We start from the raw sequence: 11,759 nt of genomic DNA, 5'->3' as shown, positions 1-11,759 counted from the left end.
TATGCTCAGAACTTTAAACTGTTGTATGGAAATTCTGTGACATCAGAAAGCAAATATAGTGACTTCATCACCAGGAACAAGGCCCGCCCATGGTCTTTTCAAACACAATTCATGAACTCGTAATACGTTTTATAATTTTATTTTATTTTATTTTATTTATTTGATAGAGATCACAAGTAGGCAGAGAGGCAGGCAGAGAGAGAGGGAGAAGTAGGCTCCCCGCTCAGCAGAGAGCCCGATGTGGCACTCGATCTCAGGACTCTGAGATCATGACCTGAGCCGAAGGCAGAGGTTTTAACCCACTGAGCCACCCAGGCGCCCCAAACTCATAATACGTTTTAAATGTTTTTAAAATATGCTCTCCTTCAAAGGGAAGTTGCAAGATTAACTTTCAGGTATGATTTGATATAAAATATTCTGAGCTCCCTAGATGAAAAACACAATATAATTTCTAAAAGCAGTGACATTCATTTTTTCATTGGATAAATTTTTCTCACATGACCAGTAAATATGGCACAGTGGGGCAGGGACCTGAAGCTAGACTTTCTGTGTTCATATTCCCACCGTTGTCCAGCGGTGCCATCTTGGGGGAATCGCTCAATTGCTTTTTGCTTCAATTGCCTCATCTTTTAAGTGGGATGATAAGACCAGCTACTTCAGCTTCTTGTCATTTGAATGAGTTAGTGTTTGTAAAGCACTTGAAACAGTACCTGGCATATGGGAAGCACTATATACATAGTTTTAAATAAACAAACTCTTATAATGTGCCAGGCAATTATTAAGCACCAACAGGCCTCCAGGAAGGCAGTGAACTCTTATCTCCCAAACACTTGTTATATATCAACACTAATCCTTAGGCAGTTTTGCATCAAGTCTTAGGACAACCCTAATGGAAGTGTCATTGTCATTCATTCATTCATTCATTCAGCCAGTATTTATTGTCTACTAGGTGCCGGGAACTGTTTTCTTTAGGTCCTGGGATACAGAGTCTGGGATTTATATTTTTAAAAATCACTATTTTATTAATATGTGATTTTTGATAGTTCTCTCGATTTCCAGATTAACTCTAAACTATAGCACACAACATTGCTCTTTAGTGAAAGTAGTTCCTCATAACTTCTGAAGTTTTAAATGGTAATATCTGTAGTGCTTTGGACAATGATTTTTCTTCCTGTTCTAATTATCATTGTTAGAGACTATCTTAATTTTGTATCCTTGTGAAATCTCTTTCAAATCTGTTATGTTTTGATTAAGAACTTGATTTTTTTTTACACTATAAAATGACACATTTGTTGGAAATTCTGTCATTTAGTATTTTTTTTTTAAATATTTATTTATTGGACAGAGAGAGAGAGCAGGAGAGGGAACAGAAGCAGGGGAAGTGGGAGAGGGAGAAGCAGGCTTCCTGCCAAGCAGGGAGCCAGATGCGGGGCTTGATCCCAGGTCCCTGGGATGGTGATCTGAGCTGAAGGCAGATGCTTAATGACGGAACCAGCCAGGCACCCCTAGTATTTTTCTATTAAAGCAATGCTGCAATGCACAGCTGTTTACCTCTGTACCTGTCTATCTTGTCAAACATGTATAAACTTCATTCAGATAGATTCCTAGAGGAGAACTTGCTTGGTAAAATGATATGTCCATTTTAATTTTGAGTGATATTGTCAAAATGCAGTGTAAGAAAGCATTTCATCTGTCAACACCCTCACCAATAGCACACAAGAGTGCCTTTTCTCCTGCATTCTCAATGACATCATTTACCAATATTTTTAGTTTTTATCAGTCTAATGAACAAAAATGGATGAATTGGTGGGGTTTCAATTTAGTAATAAGGATGATTTTTTGGTATGTTTATTGGCCATTTGTATTTATTCTGTCTTGATTGATTCTTTATATCCTTAATTCATTTTTCTATCAATACAAGGAAGCACTGAGCATATAACAGGTGTGATACGCATGGTAAACATATTCCAGACAATTTTTCCAAGTCATCATATTTCTATTTATGGTATCTATTGCCATACAAAGGCAATTTTTATCTTTATGGCTTCTGAAATTATGTCATGATGGAGAAAGTGTCTTCTACCCTAATATCATTTTTAAAAACCTCCTTTATTTTCCATAGTTTGTTCATAGCTTAAAATGTTTATACCTTCAATTCACCTAAAGTTTATTTTTGTTTTCACTTGGTGGAAAAGAGAAAACCAAACTTTTTACCACAAATGAATTTGACATGATAATCAGTAGTAACTTTAGATGAAACTCTGTGCTGAGAAGATGCAGTTTCTAAAACCACATACTGAGAGTTCAATATTGTCGCACTGTCCTGGGAGAGCCCTAACAGCACATAGACCGATAGCCAAAGCAGAGTCTTTTTGGAGGACCTTTTCCCAGTCCTCCCCATACCAGCTAAATTAAAGTGTTACTATGATACCATTAATGATTTAAAATAGCACTTTATTTTCAGTCATTACCAAAAGTCACATATTCTGAAAAACCAAATAGTTGGCAAGTGTTGCTATTGTAATGTAATAGTTTCTTTTATACAAATGCTTAATTACATGTTAGATGTGAATGACTTGTGAACACATTTTTACAGGAGCATTTTACAGAGGCACTCCCTTTCTGGCGTATGATCCCAAATTTGTAGAAAATGACTTATCTGTGGATTAGAGAGAGACTAAGGCAGAATCTCAATGAGGGCAGGAAGGATTTAAAAGAGTGGGAGTCTTGATAAGCTTGTTCCGTACATCTCTAGCCACAGAGGGACAGTCCTGTAATTTTTTTCCCTTTTTTTTGCCCAATCAATAGAGAAGCACTTGGGACATCATGAGATGTGGAAGACAGTTATTAAGAATAACTAAATTGAAATAGAAATAACTATGATGAGAAAGTTCTAGAGATCTGTTGCTCCACAATACGCATATAGTTAACACTACTGTATACACACTTTAAGATGGTCAAGATGGTAAATTTTACATTATGTGTGTATGTGTGTTTACTACGATTCAATACAAAGTTAATTCTGCATTGTTGTGGTTTTTGCTTTTAATCAAGCAGCACATATTTGAGTACTTATTAGGTACCAAATATATTCTCATAGAGGATACCAGGAAGTACCGTTGATGCTTTCAGTTCTCAAGGAACTCACAAGCAGTCTAGTTGGAGGAAAAACTTAAGTACCCGTGAAAACGAACCAACTCAGGTAATATAATGTCACCACAGGCGGGGGAAAAGACACACCATCTTATTTATAGAAAAGGCAGGAATCTCTTTGGGCTACAGTGACAGAAATATTCATTAGCTACTTCAATGGCGTTCAAAGCATTTTAATGGTTCCTAAATTGACCCTTTTGCTAGATCTCAGAGGCATTATCTCTGTTTAACAGATGAGGAAACAGAGACTCAGAGGTTATAATTTTTCCAAGTTCACACAGAGAGCTGGGAACTAGACTCTGTCTTCCAGCTCTTTCTCCTGGTAGAACTGATTTGAATAAGCACTGAAGATTTGCTGCCAAGGAAGTTTTGAGGGTTAGAGCAGAACCCAAATGTGCTAGGGATACTATGGTTATGTATTTGCTAAAGTTAAGATTATTCTCTTCTCTCTGTCATTTTGCCAAGGAGCATCAAGTAACTTTTAGTACAAAATAACAGATTAATTTTTTCTTGTTACTACTGGGCAGAGAAATTCCCATCACAGTGCAATAAAATGAGGACTAGTACATGAGCCTTCGGTTTTACTGCTATATACACACAGTCCTTTAGCCAACTATGGTCCCATGAAAGACATTCCTTACCATCATGTCTGACATCATTCTTTAAGATCATAATACAAGTGGTATAGTTGAGATAGGTCTGATCTGACCCAGGTCTGATAGAGAGGAAATCTAACACAGACAGCCAAATAAAATCTGCGAATCCTGATTTAAAATTAGTTATCTTGGCTAAGACCATAGGAATTACACACATTTTAAAAACCACATCCTGCTAGTTCAGTAGATTGACTTCTACCCAGAAAGTGCAGGAGAATTAGGTCCGTTCATACAATAATCCTATCTGATTGCCCAGGGTCAAGCTACTGTTTATCTTTGCTAGACAGAACCCATATCCTGAGCATATTCTGTGTTTTTCACCATTTACTTCAAGGCAATACAGGCTCTGACGTTCTTTCTACCTAATCACCTAAACAATAAGAAAAAGACTCTAATAGTTTCTTTTTCTAAAGCATTAGGTAAAAGTAAACACAGACACCGTGGTCAAGAGTGTCTTTTATTTTTCTTAGGAGCGCTCATTTTGCAAAAGAAGGGCAGTGCTGCCCTCTACTGCTGGATGTTGAAATTTAGCGATACACTCCTTTATCCTCAAGAGCTATGTGGAATGGATTAGGATAATACCCCACTGAGTTAGACTATCCTTTTAGGAGTTGTTTGGCAAACCCATTGGATGTGTTCCCTTCATTATCTCTTCACCTACCTTCATCTTGCATCAAAGCATAGGACGTTAGGACATACCCAACAAAAAAGGGATATCTCATCTTGGGGTGGGAGGCACAGAGGAAAGCTTAACACCTTGCTCTAGAAGTAAGAGGCTGCATTTGTGATGCATTTAGGGAGAAACAGGGCAAGGAGAGGAACTTTTCTTATGACTTAAGGTCTGCAGACTTCCTATTCTTCTGTTACTTGAAGTTTGTTTTTTGCTAAAGTTATCCATTTCCTTTGTGTTTTCTGACAGGAGGCAACAGTCACCTTGAAATGTTGAGAGTAGTGGAATAGCATTTCTAAAACACCTTGCACTCGTCAGAAAGAGATAATATAGAAATACAAGAACTTATTATTAAGATTTTTTATATTTTAATTAAGTATTAATTGTGTTGTTACCTTTAAATCGCTTTGAAATTTTACAGATCTCTACAAAGACTTTTTGGAGGACTCTAAATATTTAAGAACTTGTGTTCTCTGCTTTCTTTTTCATCTTTAAAAAATTCCAGAGTATATGCTTGCAAGAGGCCAGGACAGAGAGATTTTGGAGTTCGCCTAACTAATACCTTATAGCTATCCAGGGACCAAAGTGTAATCTCTATAGTAATCATCATCATCAACAACATCATCAAAATAAAATAATAGCAATAGTTTCTACAACTGTGTTAAAAGTATATGTGTCAACACTAGGCAAAAATCTTTTTGTCCCAATTTTAGAAGCTTATTCCAAGTTTTAAGACTAGTAAGAGGACTAGTTGACTAGTAATCAAACTAGAATTTGATTGTATGTGCAAAGCAGATGCATTGTTTTACTAGGCAGCTGTCTTTCAATGAACAAACGAAACAAATCTCAAAGGCAAGTGCTTGTAAACAACATCTGTGATGATGATAATGATGATGATGGTGACTGAGAACATATTGAGTACTTAGTAAGTGTCCTGTAAAATTCAAAGTGTTTTCCATTAAATCACTTAATTCTGAGGCACTTGGGTGTGAGTGTCTGACTCTTTTTTTTTTTTTTTAAGCTTTTACTTATTTATTTGACAGAGAGACACAGTGAGAGAGGGAACACAAGCAGGAGGAGTGGGAAAGGGAGAAGCAGGCTTCCTGCTAAGCAAGGAGTGTGATGCGGAACTTGATCCCAGGACACTGGGATCATGAACTGAGCCGAAGGCAGATGCTTAACCAACTGAGTCACACAGGCACCTGTGGTGTCCGATTCTTGATTTTGGCTTGGGTCATGATGTCAGAGTTGTGAGATAGAGCCCCGCATCAGACTCCACACTCAGTGGGGAGTCTGCTTCTCTCCCTCTCTCTCTGCACCTCACCCTGATCACGCTTGCTCTCTCTCTCAAGTAAATAAATAAGTCTTTAAAGTACATCATTTTATCCTCACAGCAACCCCATGAAGTAGAATTGTTATTATCCCCACATTATAGATGAGGGGAGGAAACTGAGGCATGCAGAGGAAACTAGTTCTAGAGGCCATGCTTTTAAACACAAGAAGCTGTACTGCTTCTTAAGTACCAACACTCTACAGCACAATTTCTTTTAAAGATTTTATTTTTTTAAGCAGGCTCCATGCGTGGAGTCCAACATGGGGCTTGAGATCAAGACCCTGAGATCAAGACCTGAGCTGAGGTCAAGAGTCAGATGCTTAACCAACCGAGCCACCCAGGTGCCCCTTTAAAGATTTTATTCTTAAGGAATCTCTGTATCCACTATGGGCTTGAACTCAAAAACCCTGAGATCAAGAGTTACATGTTCCACTGACTGAGCTAGCCAGGTGCACCAGCACAGGAGTTTCTAAATGGTGCCCTGGAACTGAATTATGGCCAGCAAGTAGATAAAACCATCAACAGTTGTCATCCAATTGATATCTTTGTTGTACAAAGGTCTCAGCAGCTTTAAAAAAAAGTTCTGCCCATGTGGGTGCCCGGTTCAGGAACTAAGATTAGCTGCTGTGTACTTCAGGCTTCATTGCACATACCCTTCTATGGGTTAGGAAGGACCAACAGACCCTCACTTGGTCCCATCCACGTGTGCAGGTGGGGAGAAGAGTCCTACATACAGCAGGAAGGAGCAAAGTGAGAGAAGAGAAGCGAAAGGAGATGATAGATCCACTAAGGCATGCCCAGGAAACAAGCCAGTTAATTTGAAGGATGAGGTTGATAAGCGATCACCTTCCTCAGCAAGAGTAAATGCCACACAGCGGAGAACACCACCGCCTTAGGGGCTCTATGCTTATCTTATTGGCCACTACTCAGCCTTACAGTGATTCTGAACAGACTGCAGGTTTGGCTTCTAAAGAAATACTTATTCAGCACACAAGTCAGCTTTTGAATAATATCCTACCCTTAGTGACAGCATACACCTAAATAACTATTCTGAGGCACTTTGCCCTTCAGGGCATCAGGGGCAAAACTGAATACAATAAGCAGGTTTGGGTTTGGTTAGAGGTCTGTGCAGTGTCCATGGCCCATCTGGCTTGGACTGCCTCTTATGCTTGGGGCAGCGCTGCTCAGCTCCGAACACTTCTGATTTCCCGGCAAGTATATTCTACAAGAATTCATTCCAGATGAAGCTGTTGCTGTGTGGGTTTCCAGTTCCTCCCTCCCAATTCTTTTGAAGAAAAAGGGAAAGAAAAAAAGCCAGGAGGGGGTTGGTAGGGAGGATGCTATGACGGTCATAGCAAATCATGAGGCAAGGAGAATACTAGTCTTCCTTTCCTTTGACTCTACTGCTCTCTTCCTGGACACTCACTTTGCCTGGTTGCCTACTACTTGTCTGGGCAATGTTTGCCTCTGAAGAGTCTTTTGCTTGTTCTATCCATTCAGCAGGGAGGCAGCATTGCTCAATTCCAAGCCAAAGTGTTAAAATTAGCAATGGCCTGGAAAGCATTTTGTTTATTTCAAGATTGGCATTTTGTGTAGAGGGATGGGGTGCAGGACTCAAGAGAGAGGGAACTGAATGTAATCTCCAAGAACCTAATATTACCAGGGAAAATGTTTGAGACTTGGATTCCCACATGGTATGTACTTGCCCTCCCCGCTACACCCAGTTAACTGTTTGCCCCTTTCTAAAATTTAGAACAGATATTATGAAGACATGAAGAAAAACTACAGATGTCACTTTCTTTGCCCCTATCTCCTTGACTTGGTTATGGAGCTGCTTAGATTGTCAATAAATATTTATTTGGACTTAGCTAAGTTCATCATGTTTAGGTAACCACGGATTGTTTTTCCTGCAGGAATGACGTAAGAAATGACCATGATATTGTTGGCCAACGCTGTGAAGATCATCCTTCTCAAACTCTGGGAAGGCTGGGCTGTAGAACGCCCCTCTCAGCAGTTGCCCTTTGCCTCTGCTTTTAGAACTACTAACAGTTCATTGTCATTTCACCTTCAGTGTTGAACTTGCAATCTTAGAGGAAAGCAGTATTAATGAAACACCCTGAGCAGTTAGCTTTGAAAGCAGAGGCAAAGCTCCTGGAAAAAAGCAGGTGATAACAAAGGTTGGCAGGTGCTGTCCAAAGTCTTTTTGGCTTGTATTGGTTACTATGAATGGAAAATTCATTTTGAGATTTGTTGTATTATCAATACCCCAGAGGCTGGGGTATTGTTTTCTCCTGAAACACCAAGAGAATGGATTTGTCCTTCCACCATTTATTGCTTACTAAGTGCAAAACACTAGGGAATACTTACATAGGGTAGGATCTCTAGCCAAAAGAAGGTTACCATCTACAAGGGGTGTGGCAGATGGGCAATGACACAACAGCTAACTTACATTTAGGGGGTGCTTACTATATGCAACTAAACACTCTGTTTGTATCAACTCATATAATCCCCACAACAGCCCTAAGGAAAATACTAGTATCTCCCCTTTACAGAGCAGGAACAGAGAGGTTAAGTCACTTCCCTACACCTGCCTGTCAGTAAATGACAGAGCCAGAATCTAAAGCTAGGTGTTCTGGGTGCAGAGCTAGGTTCTTAACTAGGGCATTTTCTGAAATGGTAATATTGCCAACAAGGTACAGAAGCACAGGAAAAGAGAGGCGTATTTTGACCAGAGCAGGGGTTAAGGAGAGTCTTTATGAAGGAAGCATTTATTTACTCGGGATCTTGAAGGTCGCCCGGTGGAGAGAGGAGCTGGGGAGGAAGGAACAGCCAGACCTAAAAGAAGAGGCAGTTTGGGTACCAGCCAGATGATGACAGCAAGATCTGGTTGAGTGCATGCGGGGGAGCAAAGCTGGAGAGGGACACCTTGCCCAAATCCTGAAGGTCCTTGAGGACCAGGACCCTCTTTGTAAAGAAAGGTCACTCCCCCACTTTTAGTAGGATGTCCCCTGCCTCAAACCCAGGCAGGCGGCCCACCCATATTTCTTTCGGGGAGCGGGCAAGGATGGTCAAGGTCGCCGCGCGCGCTCCGGAGCTGCACGTTCAGGCCAAGGACTTTTCGTCCCCAGCGCGCAGACGCCGGGGATCTGGCTGCCAGCCGGGGTCAGGAAGGCGCTCACTGCCCGGCCCGGCCCCGAGAACGCCTGCTCCTAGGTGCCGGAAGGCCGATCCTCCAGAATTCCGTCCAGCCACTTTCCTCCTCGCTGGGCCCTCGAAGGTCAGGGAAGCCACCTCCCGCTCCCCGTACCGCTCGGCTCCTCCCGCCAGCCCCGGAGGCCCGGGAAGAACGCCCTCAGCCATAGGAGTCCGCTCTGCCAATCAACCCTAGTCCGGGTCCCCCTCTCGCCCAGTGCATTGGTTGCATCATGACTGGCCTCCGATAAGATTCTCTGCTTGGATTGGCTAAGAGCGTCCCCTCCCTCCTGCCCTTTCTGCGTCAGAAGCTCCCGATTGGTTAGCTGCGTTGCCAAGTTCCAGACGCAGCTAGACAATTGGAGGCCGCGGGCCCGCCCCTGCCGGCTAGGTGAAGGTGAGAGTCTCCTCCAGTCACCGGGTCTAGACCGGACCGAGTGGCTCCAGACTACGGGTGAAAGCTCTCGCCTGTCTCAAGCTCTCCTGCCATGGCGCCTCCGTCCGTGTTCGCCGAGGTTCCGCAGGCCCAGCCGGTCCTGGTCTTTAAGCTCACTGCGGACTTCCGGGAGGATCCGGATCCCCGCAAGGTCAACCTGGGAGTGGGAGGTAAAGATGCAGCGAGTAGGAGCAACTTGGGCAGTGGAGCGGACCTAACCTGGGTGGTGGGTGCGGTGGGAAAGGCCGAGGCCTGGCTTGATGCTGGCTGGAGAGGTGGCAAGAATCACAGGGCTGTTTTTCAACCTGCCCATTTTACAGAGGGGCATGTGGAGTCCTTGGAAAAAGGAAATGTGTCCAAGGTCCACAGTACAGGTCTAACAGCCAGGACACAAGCCCAGTGTTACTGATTCCCCGTTCTGTGTTCTTTATATTACTATATCCGTTCAGCTGTTAATAAATGGGGAGGCCCAAGATAAGGGGAGAGAGGAAGCTAGGAATTCTGATAGGCTTAATGTCCTGGTTGCTGGAGAACGAATGAAGGAGAACTCTGAGCCTTAGGAGACTCTGGTCTGGGTTAGTAAATATTGGAGTGACTACCAGGTAGGTCACAATCAGCACTTTACCCAAGCCTTGCAGGGAGAAAGCCTGAGGCGTGCTTTTGGTGCAAGGATATCAACATCAAGGTGTGATACAATAGAAATCTAAAGTGCTTCTGAGACAGGTTAATGCAGTCTGGGAGGACCTGGGAGTCTCATTCTGGTCCTCGCAGATGTGGTAGGAATGGTTAGAGATGGTAGGAAGGAGTGAAAAGAGTGGAAAGGAAGTAGAAGCTCGCTTTCGCCCATTTTTGTCTTCAGTTCTTGCTTGGACAGTTGAGAGCGTGGGCCACAGTTTCCCCTTCTGCAAGAGAAGGGTTTAGATTGGAGTACCTCAGAATAACTCTAACCTTCGGTGAATTTGTCATTTCTTATCACTCTCATTTAAATGTTTGAAGCTCCAAACACACTTGATTACACACAAAGATCAGCCAGATGGAAGAAAATATGATGTTCATGCTAAGGAACAGATTGAGAGTAAAAGGACCAGAAATTTTGGAAAGAGAAAATCGAACTATTTTGTAGTGGATGGTGGTGAGAAGGAGCTTCAGAATCAGGCTTCCTGCAGTGACTGTACATAGGACCTGTTAAAAACAAGTCTTCACTAAGGAGTATGGGAAAGAGGTGAGAAAAAAGCCATTAAAAAGTATGGTTTGTTTAGGCTAGGTAATGGGTACATTGGCACCCACTATATTATTCTTGTGACTTTTGTGTATGTTTGAAATTTTCTACAATAAAGCATTTTTTAAAAAGAAATACCATATAGTTTCAGCCACGGAGAGTAAGTGATGTTTTTACTGAGTAGGAGAAGTATTGAAAGTTTGCCTTGAGTTGAACTGCAGTCGGGTACCATTCAAGCTCTTAATTTAAATCCGATTTATAACCTCCAAGTACTTAATTAGGGCCAGGTATATAATATGATGTTGACTTAAATACATCTTCTAAAAATGTTCAGTTTTGGGGGGGAGGGGGTCTCAGTTATTCAGTTACTCAGTTAAATGATCTTACAGGGTTTTTGTGAGACTCAAATAATGTCTGGCAAATAAGTACGGGTTATGTAAGAGTTGTTTTGGCATTTCTTTGGGTAGGTTGCACAGAAGATGTTGAAAAAAAATTTTCAGCTTAAGAACTGGAAAATGAAATCATTTCTGACATTGGTTCAGAAATAAACTGCTGGGTGCAGAGAAGTAGCGCCTGGTCAGCCCAGGTCAGAAATGATTGGCCCAGAAGTAGAGTTTGCAGTTCAGGTGGTCATCTTACCTGTGACGGTGCCTTTGTCCTATTTCCCAGGAACCCAGGAACGGCCTCTCCTTACCAGGAACAAATAATGTGTGCCTTTAATCTTATTTAATGCGTACAGGGTCTTTGGAGGGTTTTTGCAGCCAAAAGGAAGCTGAAGCCCAGTTGGATGAAGCAGTTTGCCCCAGGTCAAACTGGGCTGTTGGTGGTGAAACTGCCCTCTCCTCTATTTGGGGTCCTTCAGGTGGTCCAGAGGCTGCCAGTGCACTGTAGTGGGAAGAGTCGGGAGATCTCAGTATAGGCCATCCCTGCAGTCCAGAAGCGTGACCTTGGGAGGGCTGTATAACGTCCTGGAACTCTGTTAAATGAGGAGCAGAGATGGAATGCCTCTATCTCTAAAATTCTACTTAAAGATTCACTAGCACATTACATGTAGGATAATGATGTTGGCCTCATTAGTTGGCTGAGGATTAAATGAGTAA

General features: G+C 42.2%; 1 protein-coding gene across 1 annotated transcript in view; it reads left to right on the top strand.

Moving 5' to 3' along the window:
- Nucleotides 1-9,363: 9,363 nt before the first annotated feature.
- The window catches only part of GOT1 (glutamic-oxaloacetic transaminase 1), a 30,335-nt gene continuing 27,939 nt past the window's right edge, over nucleotides 9,364-11,759 (top strand). The window contains exon 1 of the mRNA XM_032312969.1: nucleotides 9,364-9,610. Coding sequence (XP_032168860.1) covers nucleotides 9,493-9,610 — 118 coding nt within the window. The 5' untranslated portion in view covers nucleotides 9,364-9,492. The remainder of the gene's footprint in view (nucleotides 9,611-11,759) is intronic.

This window comes from Mustela erminea, chromosome 14 (assembly GCF_009829155.1).
Source record: "Mustela erminea isolate mMusErm1 chromosome 14, mMusErm1.Pri, whole genome shotgun sequence".
In the NCBI taxonomy this organism is placed as follows: domain Eukaryota; kingdom Metazoa; phylum Chordata; class Mammalia; order Carnivora; family Mustelidae; genus Mustela; species Mustela erminea.
The sequence above is the reverse complement of the archived record's forward strand: the minus strand, read 5'-3'. Positions and strand labels throughout refer to the sequence as shown.